Raw genomic sequence first — 24620 nt, 5'->3', positions numbered from 1 at the left:
TAATAACAGAATAACTTTTCATAGGTAGAGTAGTAATTTGTTTATAAATTGTAATCAGTGTGTCATTTGGAGGAGTTGATTAAAGGGACACCCTAGCACTGTTATATTCGTGCAGAGATTTTTTTTTCTCCTGGTAATAGGCCACTAAAACAGACATGATGATATGAGAATCAGGTGTTCAACATTCATTTATTTATTTACTTATTACATTTATATCCCACATTAGACATGAATTAGGTTGAAACCTGGGTGCATTTAAAATCTTTTTTTTTTTCCTGTGCCTGTATTAAAAGAAAAAGATAACATATGGGAATTTGCTCCTTTTGTTTTGTGGATTGCAGTGGTATATTATAAAAATGCACTTGCCTTTTTTTATTCCTACTATTTCACAGAGATATATTGAATAATGAGGGATTGGTTTCCTTTATGCAGAAGTTCAATACAAAATACAGACCCGTTTAAAAAAGCATTGAAAACTCATTTTTTTCAGGCTTTTGGTTCATCTGATGTATGATATTATTTTAATACCATGTAAATTTTAATCTGCTGTATGTTTTGTTTTTAGAGTAACATAGCAATTTTTGTATAGTTTGTTGAGCAAAGAAATCATTTTTATTCTGTCCTTTTATATTTTGTATGTGATTTGTTCCCCACTTAGACTTATATAGATATAGTGGGTTATAAATAAAGTTTGTATTATTATTCTGTCCAGCGTCAGTCTAAATGTGCCAACATTGTCCAGTTCAGCACACTATTATCAGCCAAGTTTATGCAAAGTTAATTATGTTCAGTGGAAAATAAATCTGTTGCCCCAGGCTGCTTGCTATGTGAATATTTTATCACTGTTTCATTATTACTACCAAGTGTTACATATTTTTTTTTTTGTTACGTTTGTACCCCGCGCTTTCCCACTCTCATGGCAGGTTCAATGCAGCTTACATGGGGCAATGGAGGGTTAAGTGACTTGCCCAGTCACAAGGAGCTGCCTGTGCCTGAAGTGGGAATCGAACTCAGTTCCCCAGGACCAAAGTCCACCACCCTAACCACTAGGCCACTCCTCCACTCCTCCAAAGGGCATTTGCTTTAAACTTTGCTTTAATTCATTTATCCAGTCCTTACATGCACATGGTTTTGCTTTTCAAACAATCCTAAGGGCAGTTGAACAATTAAGTATAAACTGTGTTGTTTCTGACTTTACTTGTTTTGGACTTCTTTGGGTCCTGCTAATCAGTACTTCTGCTGTCTTAGCAGAGTACAGAAAAAATGATTTATGTTACTTTTACTCAAATTTTTACTGCTTGTAGAATCTGGTTTTCTTTTGGGGGGGTCAAGGTGACTGCGGCATGGCAAGGGCTGGGCAGGCTGAGAGCTGGGATGGAGGAGATTACTTGCGGCGGGGACGGGTGAGGACAGGTTAGATTCTGTGGGGGTGGTTTAGATTCCTGTCCCCATGCAACTCTGTACTTGAGACATTAGCCATTTACTTAGTAATGACAGAGTTTCTCCCCCTCATCCAAGGCAAGGCGGTCAGAGTGATGTCAGACAATGCCATGGCTGTGACATATATCAAGAAAGCGTGATGGTGGCCTGGAAAGCAGCCTGATTTGCGGCTGATCCAAGGTTCATTTAGCAGGCCTCTTGGCAGTTCATATTGCTGGAGCAGAGAGTATGCAAGCCAACTTTCTAAGCCAGAAAGTGTTGGACCCTGGAGAGTGGGAGCTCTCCCCTGCAGGATTTCAGCATCAGATTGCTGGAGGGCCTCCCTGCGTCGATCTGATGGAGACTGAGGAGAATGCCAAGTGACCATGGTTCTTCAGCAGGAGAAAGGAGCCCAACTCGAAGAGATCAGTGTACTAGTACAGCCCTGGCTCCAATGAGAGCCACTCTGTTTCCCTCTTTGGCCCTTGATAAGTCAAATTCTCCAGAAACTAGCCAACCATCCATTTCTAGTGTTGCAGGTTGCTTTGGACTGGCATGCCATCCCTGGTATATGGATCTTGTCCACCTGGTTGAAAGATCCCCTGGGCCAGTGGAAATGGAGGATCCTGATCCCTTTTGACTTATGATCTGGCCCTTGTGAGGTTTGACTGCCCCTATCGGACCGACCGTTCACTTGTCTATTAGATTGTAAGCTCTTTGAGCAGGGACTTTCTCTCTTTGTTAAATTGTACAGCGCTGCGTAACCCTAGTAGCGCTCTAGAAATGTTAAGTAGTAGTAGGTTGCATCTAAGGAAAAAAAGGATACTCAGTCTCGGTGGTTTCCACCCACCTTGGAGGTAGTCTACTTTCCTGGAATATGTTCGTGTTTGTCGTGTTTTCAAATGCTGGTGTGCAGGTAAAAACCTCTCACAATGGCAATTGATTTGTCCTGGACATTTTGGAGTTTTGCAAAGAGGTTTGGAGCAAGGTTTGGTTCTTAACTTCTTGAAGGTGCAGATACCAACTCTTTCTTGTTTCTAGGTCAAGCTTTTTGGTAGGTCCCAAGCAACACAGGCCAGTGTAATATAATAGACGAAGACATAACATCCTACTAGCTCTTCATGAACATGTATGTACTTGCAGAACATTTGCGCACAGTTTAACATACTTCCTCAGGAGAAAGCCACTGTTCTCCATGAGCTAGTAGCCAAGGGAAAGGAGTGTGGAAAATATATGGTCCATGCAACTTATGATATTTTTGATATGACATTGAGAGCATCTGCAGTGGGAATTGGTACCTGCAGAATTGTATGTCTGTGGATCTCAAACCTCAAGTCAGGCATGCTGTGCTGACATGCTGTGCCGCAGAGAGAATTTCTTCGTAGATGAGGTGCAGAAGGCTGCTACCCTCATCAAGCAGCACTCGGACACTCTTAAGACCCTCTGTAGGCCCACTTGTAACTCGGGTCTCCTCTTCTGTGGAGTTTCACATTTTTATTATTTTTATTTTATTATTTAGATTTTGCTCACACCTTTTTCAGTAGTAGCTCAAGGTGAGTTACATTCAGGTACACTGGATAGTTCTCTGTCCCAGGAGGGCGCACAATCTAAGTTTGTACGTGAGGCAATGGAGGGTTAAGTGACTTGCCCAAGATCACAAGGAGCAGCATTGGGGTTTGAACTGGCCACCTCTGGATTGCAAGACCAGTGCAGGGCAAAGAAGACCTACACTAATGGGCATAGGTATTCTCCTCCCAAATAGCTCATGGCCATTGCATTCACACAAGACAGAAGGCTCCAACCAGCTCTACAGTCAAAACCAGGGACTATAGTCATTCTGGACAACCTTCTGGAAAGAGGAAAGCTGAAATTTTTTGCAGCAAGATAACTCCTTACATCCTCAGATTGGTGGGTTCTAAAACTTTCTCTGGAAGGTTACTCTCTGTAATTAGAGAACATTCCTCCAAATTGCCCATTGAGAACATCAAAGTTTTAAGTTATAAACATCAAAAATTACTTACCAAGGAACTCTTCCCGCTTATGGGCCAATGTGGTTGAGCCCATTCCATCACAGGAAAAAGAGAAGGGATTTTATTGCATAGAAAAATGAAGGCAGATAAAGACCATGTGACCTATCAATCTGCCAAATACTTTCTGGTCACAAAAAAGGTGGGGGAATTTTGTCCCATTGTAATCTGAGGGCCCTGAACAAGTATCTGGGTAAAGAAAAGTTCAGGATGGTTTCTTTAGGCACCCTCATTCCCTTTTTTATTGGAAAAAAAAAGGGGGGGGGGTGGATTGGTTATACTCTCTAGACTTGAAGGATGCTTATACTCACATACAGATGCATCCAAGTCATATGAATTATCCAAGATTTGTAGAAGAGAAACACCACTTCAGTATTGCATGCTGTCATTTGGCCTTGCATCAGTTCCAAGAGAATTTAAAGACTGAACTAGGCTTTGCTGTGCTTTCTAAAGGCTATCTGTTAATGTGGTATGCTGTGGTCCAAGTTTTAGAAACTATAGGTAAAAGGGTAGAGAGAATAGTTAATGGTTTGCTTTTTTAAATTCTGTCTATATCAATAAACCTACCTTACCTCTTTTAAAGCCCAATCTTAGCACAGAGTAGAAAAAATGTTCACTAACCCAGAAAAATGTCCTCTTCTCAGAGCTTCTTGTGAGTCAAAACAAAGCGGATTCGGAATTCTGTAGGCAGCCAGTGATGGTGAATGAACAACGGAGTTTATTTATTTGTATTTATTATGACATTTGTATCCCATATTATCCCAGACAGAGTTCAGGCTCAATGTGGCTTACAATCCATTTATAAGCAAGTACTATCTCTGTCCCTAGAGGGCTCACAATTTTGGTTTTTGTACTTGAGGCAATGGAGAGTTAAGGGACCCAGGGTCACAGGGTGCTGCAGTGGGAATCAAACCCAGGATGCTGGGATTAAAGTCTACTGCACTAACCATTAGGCCACTCTGCCACTTCTGCACTCCAAATTATGTAATCAAATTTAGATGCATGGGCCATAATCCATATACAGTGTTTTGTATAGATTGAAGTCTTTTGAGAAATGATTGAGGAACACTGGAGTATATTACATTACAATAATGCAATCTAGATAAGAGAAGGGAATATACAAAAGACATCTGAGAGTTCTCATTTAGGAATGAGCATATGCTGTGAAATTGTTGTAGTGCAAAAAAGCAGGATTTTAATGCAGAAATTAGTTGGGTAAAGGCTAGGTTTTTATCTAGAATAATACTTACATATTGTAGCCAGGTACTTCTAAGTGCAGTCAAGGATAGAACAATCTCCTCCAGCCACAGGCTCCCGGTACAGTCAAGAAATAAATGTCCACCAGCAACTTCAATCTTAAGGACTTTATTCCATGCAGGTTTCTAGTAGACCTGATACACAGTTCCAACAGCAACATTCACCTTCAATCTTAAGCACGTATAAGCCACCTGAAAGTGTGTGGCAAATAGTCCCCTTTAAGCAGTAGGCTATCAGCACATACCAGGATTCCAATACAGGCTCACAGTCAACTCCAGTCTGGGCTCTTTATCCAGTGCACAATAAACAATAGTTGAATTCCAAATAGAAGCAGTTCATTCAATTCATCATTACAGTTAAATCCCAAAGCAGCAGTTTCTACCTTCTACTCTCTTTACCTTCAGGAGAGTTCAATACTTTAGGGACTCCTCATACCCAAGGGATTTCACCCTGCATCAGCTTCACTGGTAAATTCAATACTTTAGGGACCTCCCAAGGATTTTCAGCCTGCAAATACTTTTGGGACTTCCTCACACCCAAGGGATTTCAGCCTGCTTCAGTACTTTAGGGACATCTCTTACCAAAGGGTTTTCAGCCTGCAACTGCTTCTCTCCCTCTGCTTCTCTTCCCTGGGACTCCTTCCCATCTGCCTAATCAATCCCTGGCTTCTGCTCTCACAACCAATCATTCTCCTTCCATTAGCTTCCCCCACACCCATACCAGCTGAGTTAAGCATTAGACTAATGATGAGCTCCTACACACAGGGTTTCCTAACTCTCCCCCTAGTGGCAGATGAATTACCAGATGGTTCTCTCTAAGCCGGGAAACTACTTTCTCCAGGCCCAGCTGAAAAGGAGTAATTATAGGTGACAAGGAGTCTGTGGTGTGAATTAACAGAATGTCATCTGCATAGTAATAAGCTTGGCCTCCATAGTTCATGTAACTCTCACAACATACCTAAATTGAGGCAAGCTCAATAGATCTTGTCCACCAAGTGGTCACAAGCCACTGGAAACCTTCAGGACATCATCTGTTGCAACTCCACTCTGGAGTTCGCTGACCTGATGGATAGTTCAGTCCAATCTGGCAAAAGAATTCCCTTACAAATTCCTCAAAATCAGAAGGTCCTAATGATGGATGTGTCTAGCCTGGGATAGGAAGCTCATGTGGTCTGCTTGGGAAGAACACTTTCTGGAGCCAAGAGAGATCTTAAATACTGTAAGGCTTTCAGAGATCAGTTATCAAATTATTCAATAGAAAGTCAATCAGTTTGCACTATATTTCATCTACAACCATAGAGGGACAGATTCATACCTCCTGTGTCAGGAACCAGTCAGAATGTAAAAGCATGCCATCTCACAAGGAATGTCCCTCAGTGCCATATATCTAGCAGAAAAAGACAACTGTTTGGAGGACAGACTGAGTCAGATTTTACAACCTCATGGGCAGTCTCTGGATGAAAGCATAGCCTAGAAGATCTTTTGAGAGTGGGATACCCCCCTCAATAAACCTTTTCACCATTCAGTACAAGAAGAAAGTCCTTTAGTTCTGCTTTAGACTATTTTCAGATGCCTTCCTCATTTATTTGGGGAAGGGACTTCTGTACCTATATCCTTCCAATACTTCTCATAGCAAAAACTCTTCTGAAACTCAAACAGGATTGAGGAACCATGATTCTTATTACCCCCTATTAGCCAAAGCAGATATGCTTTCCTCAAGAGATCCATGAAGACTAGAATGTTTTCCAACACTGATTACTTGGTATCAGATGTCCCTACTGCAACCTGACCTTCAATCCCTAGCCCTCATGACTTGGATGTTAAAAAAATAGTAGTGGATTCCCTCAACTTGCCTGATATTGTCTCTCGAGTTGCAATGGTTTCCAGAAGTTTCCACTAGGAGGTTGGAAGAGGTTTGCCATCTGTTGTGAGGGTGAGGCCCTAGATCCTTTCCTGCAATACACAAAAAACACTTGAATACTTTCTACATCTCTCAGAATCTAGTCTTAAGACCATCTTCATAAGGGTTCATCTTCGTGCAATTGGCTCCCATCATCACCAGGTAGAAGGTAAACATATATCTGTTCAGTCTTTAGTTCGCTTTACATGGACCTTGGTCGTCATATCTCAAAAAAGATATAGTGAAATTAGAAAAGGTTCAAAAAGAGTGACTAAAATGATAAAGGGGATTGAACTCCTCCTATGAGGAAAGGCTAAAGAGGTTAAGGCAAGAAAAAGAGATGGCTGAGTGGGTGATATGACTGAAGTCTACAAAAAAAAATCCCTAGTGATGTAAAACAAGTAAAAATTAATCTATTGTTCCATCTTTCAAAAAGTACAAAGACCAGGGGACACTCGAAATTACATGGAAACACATTTAAAGCAAATATGAGGATGTAATTTTTCACTCGACAAATAGTTAAACTCTGGAACTTTTTGCCGGATGATGTAGTAACAGCAGTTAGCGTATCTGGGTTTAAAAAAAAGTTTGTACAGGTTCCTGGAGGAAACATCCATAGTCTGTTATTGAGATAGATATGAGGGAAGCCACTGCTTGCCCCGGGATTGGCAGCATGGAATGTTGCTATTAATTGGATTTCTTCCAGGTACTTGTGACTTAGTTTGGCAACTGTTGGAAGCAGGATACTAGGTTAGATGGACCATTGATCTGATCCAGTATTGCTATTGCTGTTCTTGTTTCTACTGAAACTTCCCATCTAGCCTCCTGCAGTGTTGTGGAACATTATTAATGTTGTCCTAACCCAGTTGATGAAAGCTTACTTTAAGCCACTGAATACCTGTCACCTGAAGTACCTGATCTGGTTATTTCAGCACATAGTGATCCACATTACACAACATTTTTCAACAGTAAAATGGACTGGGCACTCATCCTAAGTTCCTTCCTCCTAAGGTGGTGTCAGAGTTCATCTTAGCTAGTCAACTAGTCCACCAACTTTTTTTTTTCTCAAAACCTCCTGCCCATAAAGATGAAAGTACACTGCACACTTTGGATGGTGAGAGAGCTGTGGTCTTCTATCTGAAGCAACTAAAGCTCATAGAAAGTTCATCCAGCTTTTTATTTCTTTTAACACAAGCAGGATGGGGATGCCATCTTTTTTTAAATTTGCCTAGCAGACGGCATTTCTTTCACTTATTCCCAGGTTGGGCTGATTCTAAAGGAGCATGTCACAGCTCATAATGTTAAAGCTATGGCGGCATCCATGGCCCACTTGATGTCAACTTCAGTAGAAGAAGTTTGCCAAACTAAAACATGGTTTTTTAGCCCCACATATTCACATGACATTGTTTGGAACAGGATTCCCAACATGAGTCACTTTGTTCAGACATGTATCCAGAACTTAAGGTTTAGAATCCCAACTCCATCCCCCTAGGTCAAGTTGTTTCTGTTTCAGGCTGTCTTTGAACCCCCAAAAATAGGTAAGGTTCATAAGGTTATATGTGTGTGCCTAAAAATTTTAATTGCATGATTAATCGTGCTTAATCGTGACATGCATTTTGAAATAGTTTCTAACAACATGTAATACTAAACTGAAATTAGCAGCACAAAGTGGCATTTCTTTCATCCTTTCCTACTGGCTCTCTCCTACTGAACACAATCATCTCTCTCACCCTCTTTGTTTCACCTGTCACCATTGACTGAGTGCCCCATCAGCTTCTCTGTTACCACCTCTCCAAGTCTGTCTTGTCTCTTATGCCCCCCCTCCCCAGCCTCACTCAGCCTCTCTCATGCCCTCCCTCCCCAGCCTTTACCCATCCTCTCTTTTGTACCCCCTCCAGCCATTCGTTGCAACGCTACCTCAAACGCCTTCTCTCCCCCTGCACAGCGATTGTGCTCTGCAGATACTTGAGCTGCACGGTGCAAGAAGTTGGGGGAAGTCTCACGGTTTCAAGTCCTGCGAGACTTCCCCAACTTCTGCACCATGCAGCTCGAGTATCTGCAGAGCCCGATCACTGTGCAGAGAGAGAGAAGGAGCTTGAGGGCACATCGAGGAAGGAGAAAAAAACATCAGAGGTAAACGCAGGGAGAAGGGGGTCAGGTCAGTGTTAAAAAAAAAAAAAATGTAAATCGGGTGGCATTAAAATTTACAATCTGCATTAAAATTGTAATAGCTTTATTAACGTGTTAATTGCCCACCCCTAGTTATACTCGCTACATTCCTTACCCTTGCCAGTTGCAAGGCTGCCAGTTTTATTACCTTTTTTGGGGTGAAGGCAGTTTATAGCTGGGAGTCCCACATGTGAGAGGATACCCTGCTTGTTCGCAAAGAAAATAAAATTAGTAACCTTTAGCAGGTGTTCTCCAAGGACAGCAGGAAACATATCCTCCCTCCTGCCCTTTGGAACTGAATTCTGTTAGCTAGAGACTCAACTAGCTAGGTCCCACATGACAGTGGTGGGCAGGAAGGTGCGCATGCGTGTTGAACTCTAAAATGTTCTAGAGTTTTCCTCGTGGGGCTCTATCGGATGGCATCACCCATAAGTGGGACTATGTATCCGGCTGCCTTCAGAGAACATCCGCTACAGGTGAGTAACGTTTGGTGGTTTTTTCATAAATCTACACATGGGAAAAATCAGTGGATGAAACTTGGCACCTTACATGTACAAGTGCTAACACACTTAAAGGTGGAAGGTGTCTTTTTTTTTTTTTTTTAATTTATACATATATGTGATCCATTTTGCAAACCTATACATATAAATGCTGCTAATGAATAAAGATTGTGACCGCCAGAGTTTCTTTCAGTTTGGAAGTGGAAATAGGGGATTGAGGAGGATGACTCCCTGAATGCCTCTTGTAACAACAAGCTGGTTGAAATGAGCACTTTTTAAAAATCTGTACCTAGCCAGGGAGCTGATGTGGAAACACTAGGTCATACACGAGCATTCACTTTATGAAATGGGCAATGCGTGCGTAGATTTTTGTCCAGGCCATGCCCCAACTTTGCCCAACATGTAAATTGAACCCGTTCTAAAATCACCATTTACACATAGATGTTTCTGTGTACAAATGCTAGAATTTGTGAATAAGGGTTCTAAAATAAACCCCTTTATTGTCTTTATCAGTTTGTTAAATGCTGAGTTGTGGCTGATTGAAGATATTATACCACAGTATACATTTTGAACACGCTTAGAAACGGAGACAGCTGCCAACTCAAAACAAAAATTGACAAGGCTACCGTTCTGTACACAGAAGGCGATGCACAGCTATTTCTCAGCCAAAGACACTGCTTATTTTTCATCTGCTGTGCTGTAGATTGTCATTGATTCCAATAGCACAAAAATCACTTCAAGAGAATGTGCACTTGCTTTGGAGGAAAGTTTAAAACAAATCATCTTTTGATGCAGGTTTCTGATGTTGTGAATGCCAGGAAGGCTGCATAATAAACTTGCATTTTTGATCTTGTATTAATATTAACAGGTTTTATGCTCAAGGAGCCAAATAGCATTGAAATGAGCTTTCTGACCTCATTTAGAGCAATTTTAACTTTAATTTATAATATGGGGGTTTTGCCCATTTATTTAATTTGAGATTTCAAATCCCCTGAAGTTCCTTATGGCAGCCAGGGTGGTGCTCTGCTGAATATGTCTTAATTGGCAGAAGTTTAATCAGTGGTCTGTGAAAATGTATTTATAGGGAAGAACATCAAAACCACTATCATGGCAACTGTAACTGACAATTCATGTAAGAAAAGAAAAGCCCCCTAGAGATCAAGTCTTTTACTGTAGCGTCAGGCATTATATACGGACATGCGCTAGGGAGGAGCTTGAATTAGAAGAAACAAAGCTAGAAGGCGCATTAAGAAAAGGAGGGGGAAGAGGCAGTGTAACACGGATTTACCAGGCCCTAATTCAGAGGGGGAACCCACAGAGAATCTATACCAGCAGGTGGGAGGACACTTTGCAATCAACATACACACAACAACAATGGGAGAAATGTTATACACTACTATTTAAACCATCTTTAGCGCAATCCACGAGGGAGAATGGGTTTAAGATATACTATTGGTGGTACTATACACCGGATAGACTGCAACGTATGTATGGGGGAGTGTGGGGCAAAGAGCAGAATTCATACACAAATTCTGGGAGTGCCCTAAGGTGCAGAAATTCTGGAAAGAAGTGATGGCCCAGGTCAATACGGTACTGCAATGGGTATATCCATGTAAGATAGAGCACTGCCTACTGCATTTTCCACCCACAGGGATTAAAATGATTCATCATAAATTGGCGACACAATATATGGTGGCGGCAAAGATAGCAATAGCAAGAACCTGGAAACAGCCGAGTCTGCCAGACATGAGCACGGTATTCCGCAAAGTGGGATACTTGTACCAGATGTCAAAACTAACTGCATCGAGAAGGGGTAAAACGGACTTCTTTTTGAAAATGTGGCAGCCATATATAAATGGAGGTCAGCCCAGCCAGGGAGGGGGGGGGCAGCGGTAGTGGTATAATGTATTAGAATAGAGAATCCAGCTAGTTGAGCATTCAGCAGCAATCAAGAATCTGTAACGCTATATGAAGCAAATGAACAAAGTTGGCTATTCTTGTATGTAATTTGAGCTTTTTTTCACTTAATAAAAATACTTTACAAAAAAAAAAAAGCACAAAGTGGCACTTCACAGATTATAAAAAAGTGTTTCACATCTTACCACTGAACACAGGAGGACCCCTGGCCTAAGGAGAGGTTTTCTGTCTATATCTGTGATCCCCATTAAATTATCGCTTAGCTTGTGTCCCTTCTTACAGAGCTGTGTGATTCAGTGTATAAGCATCTGCTTTTTCTTTCTGAGCAGAGTAATGAGCCTCATGAAACGATGCCCATTTCTGCCTTTGGACAAAAACAGCGGCCTTCCAGATACCTCATGACACCCCCACGGTTGCATTACACACCTACTACCCAGTCACCCATTACAGTAAGTAGTGCTGAACATAAATCAAACTAATGTGTTGCAGTAGCATTCTGATTATATAACTAGAAAGACGCCTCTTGGTGAAACAGTGTGTAGATTAACACATATATTTGTTTGAGATGTATTGGGGGGGGGGGGGGGGGGTTCTGCCGCTTTAAGTTTTCACAAACTATGCTTTTGATGTCTGTGATGTTTTCCTTGGAGGGGAGGTCTTGGTGTCTGTATATTTTTCTTTTTACTTTTATAAACAGGGCACACGGAAGTTGCGCACCTTATGGCTACCTTTAGGAGAGGGCAGGAGGAAGGGAGGGTGGGTATCTTATTGTGAGGGATGGGAGGGTGGAGGTAGGCAGGGAATCCTGGACTGTCACATGGGAGTATTTGCAATGGTGGAGATACTGGCTGGGATACCCCTATCGCTCTGTTAGTGTTTTTCAGCTTTCTGTACCACTTGTTCAGTGCTGTCACATAATGCCCTTCAGTGTAGTGTCCTGGAATGTTTGCAGTATTTCCTCAAAACCAACAGAAGGTGTCCTTTGCCCTCCTTCAGGAAACACAACTGGATGCTAAGGAGCACCAGAAGCTTTGTCGTTGGTGGGTTGGTTCTTATTTTGAGTCTCAAGCTCAGGACAAAAAGGCGGGTGTCGTCATACTAATTAGGAAAGGGATTCATGTCACAACCCATAAAATTATTCATGATGATGCTTGTAAATTTTTGATAGTTACTTAACTATTGAACGCCAGCCTTTGCTCCTTTGTAATGTTTACGCACCTAATAATTATAGTAAAGTCTTATAGGCAGCTTCTTTATCACCTCCAGAGTTTTGATGGGGTCCCTCTTTTGGTGGGAGGGGATTTTAATGAGATGGGTAATCAATAGAAATAGAATAAAATAAAACATAAAAAAGAAAATAAGATGATACCTTTTTTATTGGACTAACAATACATTTTAGATTAGCTTTCGAAGGTAGCCCTTCTTCGTCAGATCAGAAATAAGCAAATTTTGATAAGTAACAGCGTATATAAGTGAAACATCAAAGTATTTCACTGACAGTCTGAAAGGATGAGGGAGGGGTGGGCTAGGTGAGAGAGAGGGCTGAGAGGATGGGGGACAGGGAGATATGCATGGTGATCAGAGGGTGACAAAGCAGTGAAATGGTTTATAATGGGCTAGAAAACCCAGATCTTTGTTAAGTCCTGTCTGGTGGTTGTCAAAATATTTAATCATTTTGACTTCAAAGGTCTTGCATTCCTGTATTGTTTTAAAGTTTCCTTTTAGTATTCTCAAAAGAAAAAAGCAACACTGGGCCTTCAAGAATGGGACAACAGGAGTACTTTATTAGCCAAAGACCCGACACGGGCCGTGTTTCGGCGCCCAAAAGGCGCCTGCCTCAGGGGTCTATTAATAAAAACATATAAATACATCTATATAAAAACAGTCCTTCTGCTTGTCCAAACTCACCCAAGTTTAATCTATACAAGCAACCAAAAATCCCACAGCTTGCCTTCTCCGGTGCCCTGTCCCGTATGACACAACTTCCCAATCCCTCCCTCCTTGCCGGAAACAGGAAGTTGCTGCGCCAGAGGAGAGCTGGGACGCCATAAAATCATAGGTCCAGTATTCTGGCTTTGTAAAGTGCTGTCCCAAAGAGGTAACATCCTGGTTGGCACTGGCATTTTTCATATGATGTTTATGTAAATTAAATCTCTTCTTCAGCACCTGGCTTGTTTCTCCAATATAGCACCCTTCACATTTTTTACATTGGATGACATAATGTAATAATAATAATAATATACTACATTGGAAGATGAGCATGTGAAGGATTCCTTTATGTTGAATATTTTTCCTTTGTGAATGATTGTGGGGTCTTGTGAAATGTTTTGGTATAGTTTGCAGCTGGATATATTGCAAGGATGTGTGCCATTCACTTCTTTATGGGTCTCTGTTGAGAGCTTTCTCACCTAGCCCACCCCTACCTCATCCCTTCAGACTGTCACTGAAATACTTTGATGTTTCACTTATATATGCTGTTACTTATCAAAATTTGCTTATTTCTGATCTGACGAAGAAGGGCTACCTTCAAAAGCTAATCAAAAAATGTATTGTTAGTCCAATAAAAAAGGTATCATCTTATTTTCTTTTCTATGTTTTATTTTATTCTATTTCTATTGATTACCCTTAAAAGTGGAGTAACACGGCTACCACATCTCTCTACTCAATGAGATGGGGGATCCGAGGTTAGATAGATCACATGGGAAAACGAGTGGCTCCTACCATATGTGCTGAGTGAGGTCCTGGACTTGGTGAATGTTTGGTGCACTTTACATCCAGTGGATCAAGATTACACTCGCTTGTCTCAAGTGTACTCCACCATGTCCAGGATTGACTATATTTTTATCTCTCGCCGTTTGTTTATGATAATACAGGAAGTGGAGATTGGGCCCATTAAAATATTGGACCATGCTATGGTGTCCACTCGATTGGAGTTCCCTGGGACACCTCCACAATCATATCAGTGGAAGTTCCCGATTCGTCTTTATGGAGACGGAAAATTTCTAGACTTTATCTCGCAGAAATACCAGATATATAAAGAAGCAAATGTTTCTCATATGGATACTCCTATCTTATATGGAGATACTGCGAGAGCAGTGCTACGGGGAGAAATCATAGTCTGTTAGTCACCAAAAGAAAGTCAGTGAAAGGGATCGACTCCATTTGGAAAGGGAGGTTATACATGTATGACGCCTTTATGGGCTTTTAGAATTGCAACATACCTTAAACGAGTTGATTCATCACAACGCCTAAAAATCACACATTTATTTTAAATATTAGCTGTACAAACATGCTAATAGAGTGATAGATTGTTAGCCTTTTTAGCTCATCCTCGTCAGGGTCCCTTTAAGCTTGATGCTTTGTATGACTCCAGTGGAGTTCTGGAAAATAGGGATACCCAAATTAATCGTATTATGAGAGATTATTATGCTCAATTGTATTCATCTCCCGATCCTCCCCCATTGGAAAGTTCTGTATCTCTCAGGTTTGGATCTTTTACAGTTGGATCTGGAAAGTTTGATTATGCTAAATGCCCCTTTTGTAGAAGAGGAGGTTTCTTGGGCTATACAGAGGGATCTCCTTGGAAAGGCTCCTGGACCTGATGGTTACAGAGGTGAATTTTATAAGATGATGAGAGAAGAGGTTGTTCCCCCACTGACTTCTATGTTTAGTGGGAGAAGAACAGTTGCCTGAATCCTTACAGTTAGCCCAGATAGTCGTTTTGCCAAAACTGGGCCGTGTCTTAAAGAAACCGGAGTCATATAGACCGATTTTGCTGCACAATTATGAAACCAAATTATTTGCTAAAGTTTTGGCAAATCGTCTATCTCGTATACTTCCAGATATGATAGAGGATTCTCAAGTGGGTTTTCTGCAGGGCCACAATATTACCAAGAATGTGTGGAAGATTCTTGCTACATTGGAGTTGGCATCTGCTAAGGCTGTCCCCTCAATGTTGATCAGTTTTGATGCTGAAAAGGCTTTGACCAGGTGGTGTGGGACTTTTTATTTGGGGTATTGAATGCTTACAGAATATGTGGATTTTTCCAGGAAGCAATTCGTGCTCTGTATTTTCTTCCTCAGGGTCAAGTGTGGGTGAATGGGTTGTTTTCCTCACCTTTCTCCATACACCATGGAACCAGACAGGGTTGCCAGTTATCACCTCTTTTATTTGTTCTTACTGTAGATCCTCTGCTTCGTGACATTCAGAGGAATCCAGACATACAAGGTTTTCAGTTGAGCACAGATGCTTTCAAAATGGTAGCATTTGCTGATGACTTGTTAGCTCATGTGATTAATCTTCAAATCTCAGTTGTGGCCCTGTTAGAATGCATAACTGAATTTGAGGATTTCTCTGGTTTTAAGTTAAATTTTGAAAAATCAGATGCATTGCAGAGTGAAGGGGAGCAAGGTGTGGATTGGGGAGGGAACCTTTTTGTTGAAATGGGCTGATGATTCTTTTCGTTATATGGGAGTGGTGTTGTCTATGTAGTCTTCGGGACTTGGTGGAGCTGAGGGAGACAGAGAGGTACATAGAGGAGACCTACAGGGATGTTGTAGAGAAGTCCCACCTCCAGTCTGGTAGCCCTTGTGCTACCTTGGAGGAGGGAGGTCTCCTAGAAGGAGAGCATCACCCTGGTGAAGTAGGAAGTACTCCTGTAGCCAGGACCTGCCCACCAGGGGATATACTATCCTCTCGCACCGAGGATATGTCTCCAAGTGCTGCCCAGGAAGGAAAGGTTAGGACAGCTGTTGTAGTTGGTGATTCAATCATTAGGCATATAGATAGCTGGGTGGCTGGTGGACGTGAGGATCGCCTGGTGACTTGCCTGCCTGGTGCGAAGGTGGCGGACCTCACGCGTCACCTAGATAGGATTCTAGATAGTGCTGGAGAGGAGTCGGCTGTCTTGGTACATGTGGGTACCAATGACGTAGGAAAATGTGGGAGAGAGGTTCTGGAAGCCAAATTTAAGCTCTTAGGTAGAAAGCTCAAATCCAGATCCTCTAGGGTAGCATTTTCTGAAATGCTACCTGTTCCACGCGCGCAGGGCCCAAGAGACAGGCAGAGCTCCGGAGACTCAATGCGTCGATGAGACAGTAGTGCAGGGAGGAGGGTTTTAGATTTGTTAGGAACTGGGCAGCATTCTGGGGAAGGGGGAGCCTATTCCGAAATGATGGGCTCCACCTTAACCAGGGTGGGACCAGGCTGCTGGCGTCGGCTTTTAAAAAGGAGATAGAGCAGCTTTTAAACTAGAAATGGGGGGAAGGCCGACAGTCGCTTAAAAGCGCATGGTTCGGGATAAGGTATCTTGCAAAGATACCTCACAATCAGGGAAGATAGGGTTTCTGGATAGTGAGGTTGCACAACAGTCCGTGGTAGGCCAGGTGCCCTTAAATACAACAAAAGATGGCAAATCAGTAGTGTCCAGTACTATGTATCATGCAAATAGGAACAACAAACATACTTTGAAATGTCTATATGTAAATGCTAGGAGTCTAAGAAATAAGATGGGAGAGTTGGAATATATTGCAGTAAATGAAAAATTGGATATAATAGGCATTACTGAGACCTGGTGGAAGGAGGATAACCAGTGGGACACTGTCATATCGGGGTACAAAGTATATCGTAGTGATAGGGTGGACCGGACTGGTGGAGGGGTAGCATTGTATATTAACGAGAGCCTTGACTCAGATAGATTACAAATTCAGCAGGACACAAATCACACCCTTGAATCATTATGGGTTGAAATTCCATGTATAAAAGGGAAAAGGATGGTAATAGGAGTGTACTACCGTCCGCCTCGCCAGGATGAGCAGGTAGATGCAGAAATGATAAAAGAAATCAGAGATGCAAACAAAATGGGCAATGTGATAATAATGGGTGACTTCAATTATCCAAATATAGACTGGGTAAATGTAACATCGGTACACGCTAGAGAGGTACAATTCCTTGATGAAATCAAGGACAGCTTTATGGAGCAGCTGGTGCAGGATCCGACGACAGAAGGAAAAATTCTAGACTTGGTCCTTAGTAGAGTGCATGATCTGGTGACGGACGTTATGGTACTGGGGCTGCTTGACAACAGTGATCATAATATGATCAGTTTTGATATCAACCTTAAAGTAACTATACACAGGAAGTCAAATACGTTAGTGTTTAACTTTAAAAACGGAGACTATGATAAAATGAGAAGAACGGTGGAAAAAAAAACTTAGGTGGACAACTGAGAGGGTAAAAACTGTACAACAGGCATGGACGCTGTTCAAAAATACCATCCTGGAGGCCCAGGTCAAACATATTCCACAAATTAGAAAAGAAAGACGGAACTCCGAAAGACAGCCGGCCTGGTTGAAAAGTGAGGTGAAGGAAGCTATTAGGGCTAAAAGAAATGCCTTCAGAAAATGGAAGAAGGAACCATCTGAAAATAACAAGAAGCAGCATAAGGAGTGTAATGCAGGGCGCAGATAAAGAAGGCCAAGAGGGATTATGAAAAAAAAGATAGCATTAGAGGCAAAAAAGCATAGTAAAAAAAATTTTCGGTATATTAAAAGCAGGAAGCCGGCAAAAGAATCGGTTGGGCTGCTGGATGACCGAGGGGTAAAAGGGGCGATCAAGGAAGACAAAGACGTAGCGGAGAGATTGAATGAATTCTTTGCTTCGGTCTTCACCGAGGAAGATTTGGGTGGGATACCGGTGTCGGAAATGATATTTCAAGCGGACGAGTCGGAGAAACTTACTGACTTCACGGTAAACCTGGAGGACGTAATGGGGCAGTTCAGCAAACTGAAGAGTAGCAAATCTCCTGGACCGGATGGTATTCATCCTAGAGTACTGATAGAACTGAAAAATGAGCTTGCAGAGCTACTGCTAGTGATATGCAATTTATCCTTAAAATCGAGCGTGGTACCGGAAGATTGGAGGGTGGCCAATGTAACGCCCATTTTTAAAAAAGGTTCCAGGGGAGATCCGGGAAATTATAGACCAATGAGTCTGACGTCGGTGCCAGGGATAGAGGCTATTATTAAAAACAAAATTACAGGGGAGAAAATGAAAATGATAAGAATCTCTGCAGTTGTACTTTACCTGCTGGTTTAGTTTCTCGAACGACTTTTGGTTTTATACACTATGTTGACAAATGTCTCAAAATTTATGTCGTCGTTTACCAATAAAAAGATTTAAACATAAAAACAAAATTACAGAGCACATCCGAGGACATGGATTACTGAGACCGAGTCAGCACGGCTTTTGTGTGGGAAAATCTTGCCTGACCAATTTACTTCAATTCTTTGAAGGAGTAAACAAACATGTGGACAAAGGGGAGCCAGTTGATATTGTGTATCTGGATTTTCAAAAGGCGTTTGACAAGGTACCTCATGAAAGGCTACAGAGGAAATTGGAGGGTCATGGGATAGGAGGAAAAGTCCTATTGTGGATTAAAAACTGGTTGAAGGATAGGAAACAGAGAGTGGGGTTAAATGGGCAGTATTCACAATGGAGAAGGGTAGTTAGTGGGGTTCCTCAGGGGTCTGTGCTAGGACCGCTGCTTTTTAATATATTTATAAATGATTTAGAGATGGGAGTAACTAGCGAGGTAATTAAATTTGCTAATGACACAAAGTTTTTCATAGTCGTTAACTCGCGACAGGATTGTGAAAAATTACAGAAGGACCTTACGAGACTAGGAGACTGGGCGGCTAAATGGCAGATGATGTTTAATGTGAGCAAGTGCAAGGTGATGCATGTGGGAAAAAAGAACCTGAATTATATCTACGTCATGCAAAGTTCCACGTTAGGAGTTACGGACCAAGAAAGGGTCTGGGTGTCGTCGATAATACACTGAAACCTTCTGCTCAGTGTGCTGCTGCGGCTCGGAAATCGAATAGAATGTTGGGTACTATTAGGAAAGGTATGGAAAACAGGTGTGAGGATGTTATAATGCCGTTATATCGCTCCATGGTGCATCCGCACCTTGAGTATTGTGTTCAATTCTGGTCGCCGCATTTCAAGAAAGATATAGTAGAATTGGAAAAGGTACAGCGAAGGGCGACTAAAATGATAGCGGGGATGGGACGACTTCCCTATGAAGAAAGACTAAGGAGGCTAGGGCTTTTCAGCTTGGAGAAGAGACGGCTGAGGGGAGACATGATAGAGGTATATAAAATAATGAGTGGAGTGGAACAGGTGGATGTGAGAAGCATCTGTTCACGCTTTCCAAAAATACTAGGACTAGGGGGCATGCAATGAAACTACAGTGTAGTAAATTTAAAACAAATTGGAGAAAATTTTTCTTCACCCAATGTGTAATTAAACTCTGGAATTCGTTGCCAGAGAACGTGGTGAAGCCGGTTAGCTTGGCAGAGTTTAAAAAGGGGTTAGATGGTTTCGTGAAGGACAAGTCCATAAACCGCTACTAAATGGACTTGGGAAAAATCCACAATTCCGGGAATAACTTGTATAGAATGTTTGTACGTTTGGGAAGCTTGCCAGGTGCCCTTGGCCTGGATTGGCCGCTGTCGTGGACAGGACGCTGGGCTCAATGGACCCTTGGTCTTCTCCCATTGTGGCATTACTTATGCACTTATGTACTATATCGTATGAATGTCGATAGGTTGTTGCAAGACACCAAACGCCAGTCTGAGAAATGGAGTCATTTACCTTTATCACTAATGGGTAGGATTAATCTCTTCAAAATAATTTTTTCCTCTCAGGTTCTGTTTTACAAGCATTGCTACTACAACTTTTGCGGAAAAGTTTACAATTGTTAAATAGGCTATGTAGAACATTTTTGTGGGGTGGAAAGAAATTGGAAAATGCGTCTGGAATTATCTCTGATATTTGGCCACAGGGAGGATTAGGTTTACCTTGTCTTAGGGTGCTATAACCAGGCTTGTCTTCTGCGGCACCTTAGGGATTGGATGTTTGACAATGAGCAATTTACTTCAACACGATGGGAACGGGCATGGTATGCTCCCTGGCATCTGAACTTGCAGGCCAGGGCTAAACATTTGCCACAAACTTGCCATAGGAGTATTTTGCTGCAGCCTTTAAGGGGTATCTGGCAGGTGCGTTTGAAATGGAATCAGAACCCGAATGTTAGTGGCCTTGTAGAGGCAATGCTGATTTCCAACCAGGCATGGCATTTGGTCTATTTAGGAGATGGTTGGAATTGGGTATCACCCTGATAGAGCATCTTCTCAACGAGGAAGATGATCTCTATTCCTTTTTAGACTTAACAGCAGAGACTCTCCTTAACTGACAAAGATTACGTTGCTTATAGGCAGCTATACCAGTATTATACTAGCTTAATTAAGAAGCTGTGCATACGAGACTGGGTCAGAGACTCTGCGATGTTTTACGAGAGGATGTTTGTGGACAGGTCTCTGTTGCAGGTCTGCATAGAGCTTTGGTTTCTCTTCTCCCTCAGCGGGAGTATGGCCCTCTTAAGGAGGCTTGGAGTAGAGACCTTGGGTATGAATTTGAGGGATGAACTTTCTAAAATTGATTAAGGCTATCCCACAGCAGGTTAGTAGTGCCAAACTTCAAGAGAGTCAATATCGAGTACTTCACAGGGCATATATATCACAGTATCAGGCTGCCAGAGCAGGCTGGGTGCCTATTGCTCAGTGTTCCAAATGTCAGTGGGGAGGAACAATACTTTTTTTTTCATGCCTTTTGGAGATGTAGCAGTATCCAAGCTTTTTGGAGGTTCATCGATACTTGGGGATTCTTTTTGGTCAACGTGTAGTCTTAATGAATAATGGGAAGCGTTTGGGATTTCAGTCAAAATCTCTCGCGTATTACTTAGTAAAGCATACATTGGGGAAGAAGTGTATACTTAATCAATGGATGCAAGAGGGGCCTCTCTCTTTTTGGTATTGGAGAAATAGATTGCATGCCTTAATGCTATGGGAGGCGAGGGCTTCTCTGACTTCCCCAAGCAGAAGAAGGGCTTTTATGTCTGTGTGGAATTATCTGCAAAATATATCACACAAAGCAAGAAGTGCAGTACTGAATAGGTTCCAGAGTGTATCATAGGTTGGTTATTGTTCCATAAAGGGCTGTCCTGGGGTTCTCTGCCAGGGTTGGGGAGGGGGGATTAGGAATAATGAACATAATCAAAGATGGCTTGGGGTCATAAGAGTCCAGACAACAGGTCATCTCAGTTGTAGTTTAAGGAACTGGGTTATGGGTAGGATGGTTAAAAAAAGGGGGGGGGATTCAGAACCTTGGGATCATAAGGTGTGTTTTTTTTAAATTCTATTTTGTAAGGCGTGTTACTATTTTCTTGTTGTCTGCTTATTATTATGACACAGATTGTTGCCATTGCTTAGACTAGTTCAAGAGATGATATTCTAGTACTGGCAGCTACGTAGAGGATCAAGAGCTCAATAGTTGCATATAAAGCTCCATCCTGCCCTGCCTGTATTAGGAAACCCCCAGGATATCTAGCTTTTGGGAACAGAATTAGTCATATAGGAGTTATCAATAGAAATCAAACAAAATAAAACATGGAAAAGAAAATAAGGATACCTTTTTTATTGGACATAACTTAATACATTTCTTGATTAGCTTTCGAAGGTTGCCCTTCTTCCTCAGATCGGAAATAAGCAAATGTGGTAGCAGATGGTATATATAAGAGAAACATCAAAGCATTACTTTGACTGTCTGACAGAGTAGGAGGTATGCATATAGGAGAAAATCCCAAAGATGGTAAATGATTAGCTCTAGTGCCAGAGAAATAGGAAACATTTGTTCAGGTTGACAGAAAGGGCAGGTCACATATTAGTCTTCTAGGGCAGAGCTTCCAAAACTGGGGGTCAGGACCCCAAATGGAGTCAACCAAAACCCGCATTTGGGGATGTGTCAGCTAGCTGTGATCATGGCCACAAATAGATTGATAAGCAATGGTCTAGGGAGAGTGAGTAAATTGTGAGGAAATGTTTAAAGAGAGCAAAGTCAAATCTAAAGTGTGCTAGTATTTACTTGTAACATTCTTTCTTAGGACAGTGACATACTGTTGGGACAATCTCCCTGGAAAAACAAAATTTCAAGTTCAGACAGTGAAACAATAGGCGGCTTTCCAGTAGAGTTCCTTATCCAGGTGGTAAGTGTTCAAGGGCTCTTCTTTTCCATTTTACAGATAAATGTCCTTTTAAACTCGTCTGGAGTCCAGAGATATAGAAACGGTTGTCTTGTCACTAGGGCAGCCTTTGGCCTCACACAGATAAGAGGCTTATCTATCATTCTAAAGGAAATCTGGCCCTCTAATCAAATTTAGTGCACATTGCCACAAATTAATGATAAAGCTACCATATCCATTCCTTTTTGTATTTTAGTTTCCAAGTTGAACAGACCCAGTTTGTAAAGCCTTTTCAGAGCTGGCCTAGTAGTCAAAATGCACTATGATTCATGGATTTAGGAATATCCTTTGAATTTCTGACTTTCAGCCTAAAGAATGAAGCCTCTGCATTGTGCAGTGTTTCTAAAGTATAAGAACAACTGATGCTCACCATGACCACTACAAAACAAAAAATGCTTGTGATATGTTAAGCTGCTCCCAGACCTCCTAGGAGCAGCCATGCTTGCAGTGAATGATCTTGCAGCATCTAATTTAATAGGTCTATATTATGATATCCATGTGATGAGATATATATATGTGAACAAATAATATAGTTTGTACAATGTTGTTTGTAACATTGTTCAAAACAGGGGTGTATTTCCTGATTTTCCTAAGAGAACCTTTTTTTGTGGTTTTAAGGTTTGAATAATTTAGACAGGTTAGTCAAGTCAGAAAATGGAAATTACTGCAGTTGAGGCAATAGCATATCCAGCTAAGTTTAAAATCGCTTATTCAGAAAACAAATTTTTATGATTTGGCTCAAGGGAGTCAGGACAGAAGGCAGTTCCTAGAGGAGAAGGGGGAAAAACCAGGCCTGGAAACACCACACTGGAAAGAGAACATGCTAAGTGTGTATACCAAATATTTTTCCTTTTGAAGCCTGCAAAGGTAAGCCAGGCCCTGCACTTGTATTTTCTTTCCTTGAATAAAGACTTGTGCGTTCTGTGGCATAGTGCCTCATTGTAAGTACTAGAACCCAGTCCACTGGTTCACACTATTATGCCCCTCCTTTGTGAAGGACAAGCAGTCAAAAATATCTTCAGGGCCTCTGAAGTTCTGATTTTTCCAAGGACAAACAGGGCTTAGTTTCTCACATGTGGATGACATCATCCGACGGAGCCCCGATGCGGACGCTACCCAGCATTCTATTACTTTAAGAAGCTTTTGGTAGCATCCTACCATGCATACACAAGTGCCATCCTGCTCAGCATGAACACGCGGGACTAGCAGTCTTTAGTTTTTCTGTGGGGCAGAAAGGTCACATCTGTGAGCTCTCCTCAGCACATCTGCTATTTTTGGTGGTGTTTTTCTTCAGTGCCTTCCCTATGGTACCCCTTTTTTTCCATTCTGTTTTTTTCTTCTTGGTTTTCCTTCCCCACCCCACCCTCTATTTTCACAGAATCTCCAGCAATTTAGTTTTCTTTGTGTCTTGCAGCACCTGGGATCCACTTAGGGGTTGTGTTGTTTTGTCTTTCTTAGTGAGTCTCTATTATCTCTTTTCCTCACAATTGAGCCATTTGATTTTGCTTTGGCAATGTTTCCATGTCTAAGAAGCTTCCCAAGGGCTTCAATCAGTGCACCTGATATAACAGGGTCATATCAGAGACTGACCCCCATCAATGGTGTCTCTCGTGCCTAGGTCCTGACTTTTTGGCCTCTGACCATCTTCTCTGTTTGAAAATGCAGAAAAGAGCCCAGAGAAGCAGACTGGCCCAGCAGGAGAAACATTTTGGCACTTCTAAGTCCGATCCAGGAACATCGGCATCAGAGGCATTGACCATGTTGAATGCTATAGAAACCTGTAACAAATTTCCCAAGTTCTATTCCCATTCCTTAACCTCAAATACTGTGCCCAGCAGGCTCTCCTATGATTCTTTATATTGAAATGGTATAGGGATCTATGACAGTAACGTCTGGTAGAACCATGTAATACTACCCCTTCCACTGCCACCTTGGACTAGAGTAGCTATACTTGGTCGGACCAGTGGTCCCTCTAGCCCAGTATCCTGTTTTCGAAACAGTGGCCAAATCTTGGCACTATTCCATACTACAAATCCCAGGGCAAGCAGTTGCTTCCCATGTCTGTCTCAATAGCAGACTATGGACTTTTCCTCCAGGAATGTGTCCAAACCTTTTTTAAACCCAGATAACACTAAACTCTGTTACCACATCCTGCGACAAAGAGTTCCAGAGCGTAACTATTCATTAAGTGAAAAAAATATTTCATCTTATTTGTTTTAAAAGTATTTCCATGTAACTTCCTCGAGTGGCCCCTAGTCTTTTTACTTTTGGAACAAGTAAAAAATTGATTT

At 41.8% G+C, this 24620-nt stretch overlaps 1 protein-coding gene and 1 long non-coding RNA gene across 7 annotated transcripts in view; one reads left to right on the top strand and one right to left on the bottom strand.

The window, feature by feature from the left end:
• The window catches only part of LIN9 (lin-9 DREAM MuvB core complex component), a 239744-nt gene that overhangs the window by 160589 nt on the left and 54535 nt on the right, over positions 1 to 24620 (top strand). For all 6 annotated transcript variants that reach the window (XM_030195724.1, XM_030195723.1, XM_030195727.1 and 3 more), the window contains 2 exons: positions 11518 to 11637; positions 22192 to 22293. In XM_030195724.1, the coding sequence (XP_030051584.1) occupies positions 11518 to 11637; positions 22192 to 22293 (222 nt within the window). The remainder of the gene's footprint in view (positions 1 to 11517; positions 11638 to 22191; positions 22294 to 24620) is intronic.
• LOC115465320 lies at positions 4865 to 13197 on the bottom strand. The gene is made up of 3 exons (XR_003941393.1): positions 13058 to 13197; positions 11801 to 11803; positions 4865 to 4874 (listed from the first exon to the last, which is right to left on the bottom strand). It is a non-coding gene; the product is annotated as an uncharacterized LOC115465320 (long non-coding RNA).

This window comes from Microcaecilia unicolor, chromosome 3 (assembly GCF_901765095.1).
Source record: "Microcaecilia unicolor chromosome 3, aMicUni1.1, whole genome shotgun sequence".
NCBI lineage: Eukaryota > Metazoa > Chordata > Amphibia > Gymnophiona > Siphonopidae > Microcaecilia > Microcaecilia unicolor.
The sequence above is the reverse complement of the archived record's forward strand: the minus strand, read 5'-3'. Positions and strand labels throughout refer to the sequence as shown.